Genomic DNA, 2,968 nt, shown 5'->3' with positions numbered 1-2,968 from the left:
GGATAGGCGGAACCATAAAATGAAAATAAGAAAGATAAAACAAAAATAAGGAATCACTGGTTCTTCTCATAAACTAGTTGTCGTTGTTGGTGTTGTTGTTGGTTCTGGTGGGGGAGGTGCCTGTGGTGGTGGTGGCGGTGGTGGTGGGAGGTAGGCGGTGTCGGCGGCGCTGAGGATAATGACAAGGTGAGGTGACTCTCTTTGACATCCGCATATTGCTGGTCTTTTACTGCCAAGGTAAACAACTGTGGTCGAGGCAGTTCCAGAAGATAAAGGGCAAAAAGGGAGTACAACAACAACAACAACAACAACAACAATAATAATAATAATAATGGTTTCGGATTTTGGCACCAGGTCCTGCAGTTTTAGTTGATATCCTCAACCCAAGTGTATCACTGGTACTTATTTTATCAACTCTGAAAGGAATAAAGGAGAAGTTATCTCTGGCAGAATTTGAACCCAGGACATAAAAATGAATGAAAGGCTGCTATGCATTTGGCCCCGTGTGGTAATGATTCTGCCAGCTAACAATCTTAGTAGTAGTAGTAGTAGTAGTAGTAGTAGTAGTAGTAGTAGTAGTAGTAGTAGTAGTAGTAATAATAATAATAATAATAATAATAATAATAATAATAATAATCATATCTACTAAAGGCACAAGACCTGAAATGTTAGGGGAGGGGAGTAATCGATTACATCGACCTCAGTATGCAACTGGTACTTAATTTATCGACCCCCGAAAGGATGAAAGGCAAAGTCGACCTTGATGATGATGAGGCGGGATGACTCAGAAGGTAATGCAAATAAAATTGCATTACAGCCTGATTTGGTGACAGTGCATGGCTCAGTGGTTAGACCGTTGAGCTCACAATCATAAGGTAGTGAGTTCGATTCCCGGACCAGGCTGTGTGTTGTGTTCTCAAGCAAGTCACTTTGTTTTACATTGTCCCAGTTTACTCAGCTGTAAGAAATGAGTTGTGACATCACTGGTGCCAAGCCTTATTGGCCCCCTTTGCCTAACCCTTGGATAACATCGGTGGCATGGAGAGGGGAGAGTGGTATGCATGGGTGACTGCTCAGACTTGTGCCTCAGAGAGTAACTTTCTAAGTGCAATCCCATGGTCATTTACGACCAAAGGGGGCCTTTACTCTTTTTACCCTTACTTCCTGATTCACCTCCGTATATATTCGCAGAATCTCTTCCAGAATACAGACAACGAGAGAAGATAATCGGTGCACATTTGTTTTTTGTGTTTTAAACAAATATTTTTAAATATTTCATTATTAAGATTCCTTACTTGAATTCGTTGATTTTATTTTTTTTTGCTAAATCTGCCTTTTTGCAGTTCTTGAGAAACAAGGTCAGCCTCCACAGAAAAAAAGACATAAGATGTGTTATGACTTCATCTCTTCTTTTGATCAAACAGGTAATTAATTCTTCTCAAATTCTTACCTCTTTTTACACCTTTTTTTAAAAAATATCAGCAACAATAATTAAAATATTACACCGAGAAGACACTGCACTATGGTGCACCAGCATGACCGCAGCCACTTGGCTGAAACACATAAATAAATAAATAAATATATATAAATAGAGAAAAGGATAAAGAGAACAATGGTAAAGTTAGAAATATATTTTATGGATAAAATATAAAATATATTTCTAACTTTGCCATTGTTCTCTTTATACTTTTCTCTCTTTATACATACACACGCTAATACACACCCTATGTTATATTCCCCACTCATATTTATACAACGAATGGGGCAAAACTAGCCGGTATACAGCACTTACTCGGTATTACATGTATCTTTGGGTTTGGTTGAATGCAATACCCTTCATAACCTTATATAAATATATATACAGGCGCAGGAGTGGCTGTGTGGTAAGTAGCTTGCTTATGAACTACATGGTTCCGGGTTCAGTTCCACTGCATGGCACCTTGAGCAAGTGTCTTCTACTATAGCCTCGGGCCGACCAAAGCCTTGTGAGTGGATTTTCATATATATATATATATATATATATATATATATATACACACATACATACATATATGCATGTGAGAAGCATTCAGTGATGTTCTGGAATTTTCTGAAGTAATGGTACCAGCAGTTATCAATGGCATCATTAAGTCAGCGAATGAAGGAAAAATGCATCACGTCTGCACATAAGGTTCAGAGAAGTTGGTAAGTTCTCATGCTAAGTGTTTGCCTATTGAATATCTGCAGCTGTAAGCACTGCAAAGAATCCAAACCGAACTTGGTGACCCCATTGTAGAACCTGGAACACGAAAACGAATTCTTACTATTGAAAAAAATTTTTCAAAAATAACATTGCAAAGATTATAGAAGCCATGGACTAGTTCACCAAGGATAAAGCTAGCCTGGGAACACAGGTGGGAGGTAAAGAGAGATTTTTCTGGACATCCTTAATAAATATGGGTATATATATGACCAAAAGCCTTGTGAGTGGATTTGGTAGCTAGAAACTGAAAGAAGCCCGTCATATATATATATATGTATGTATTTGTGTGTCTGTCCCTCCCATGAGCACCACCATCGCTGACAACTGATATTGGCGTGTTTACGTCCCTGCAATTTAGTGGTGTGGCCAAAGAGACCGATAGAATAAGTACCATGCTCACAAAAGAATAAGTCCTGGGGTCAATTTGTTCGACTAAAGGCGGTGCTCCAGCATGGCTGCAGTCAAATGACCAAAGCAAGTAAAAAGAATAACAGAATAAAAGAATACTTGGAAACAGATGAATGTTGGCAACAGAAAAGGCACCCAGCTGTAGAAGAAAATCCGCCTCAATAAACTCCCACTGACCCATGTAATCATAGGGAAGGAAATGTTGAAGGGGTGATGATGATGACCTCCCCCTCCTGTTATAAATTGCTTTAGAGAAGACCCAAGAAACCAAAGATGGTATTAGTCGTATTCTTCAAAAACACAACCAGTGACCTCCAC

The 2,968-nt window shown here is 38.9% G+C and overlaps 1 protein-coding gene across 1 annotated transcript in view; it reads left to right on the top strand.

Annotated features, from left to right (window-relative positions):
* The window catches only part of LOC106871147 (transcription initiation protein SPT3 homolog), a gene marked incomplete at its 3' end in the record, with an annotated part of 102,758 nt that overhangs the window by 73,111 nt on the left and 26,679 nt on the right, over positions 1 to 2,968 (top strand). Inside the window, exon 6 of the mRNA XM_052977152.1 lies at positions 1,344 to 1,424. Within this exon, the coding sequence (XP_052833112.1) occupies positions 1,344 to 1,424 (81 nt within the window). The remainder of the gene's footprint in view (positions 1 to 1,343; positions 1,425 to 2,968) is intronic.

The sequence above is a fragment of the Octopus bimaculoides genome, chromosome 27, assembly GCF_001194135.2.
Source record: "Octopus bimaculoides isolate UCB-OBI-ISO-001 chromosome 27, ASM119413v2, whole genome shotgun sequence".
Lineage (NCBI taxonomy): Eukaryota > Metazoa > Mollusca > Cephalopoda > Octopoda > Octopodidae > Octopus > Octopus bimaculoides.
Note: the sequence above shows the minus strand (reverse complement) of the source record. Positions and strands in the feature narration are given on the sequence as shown.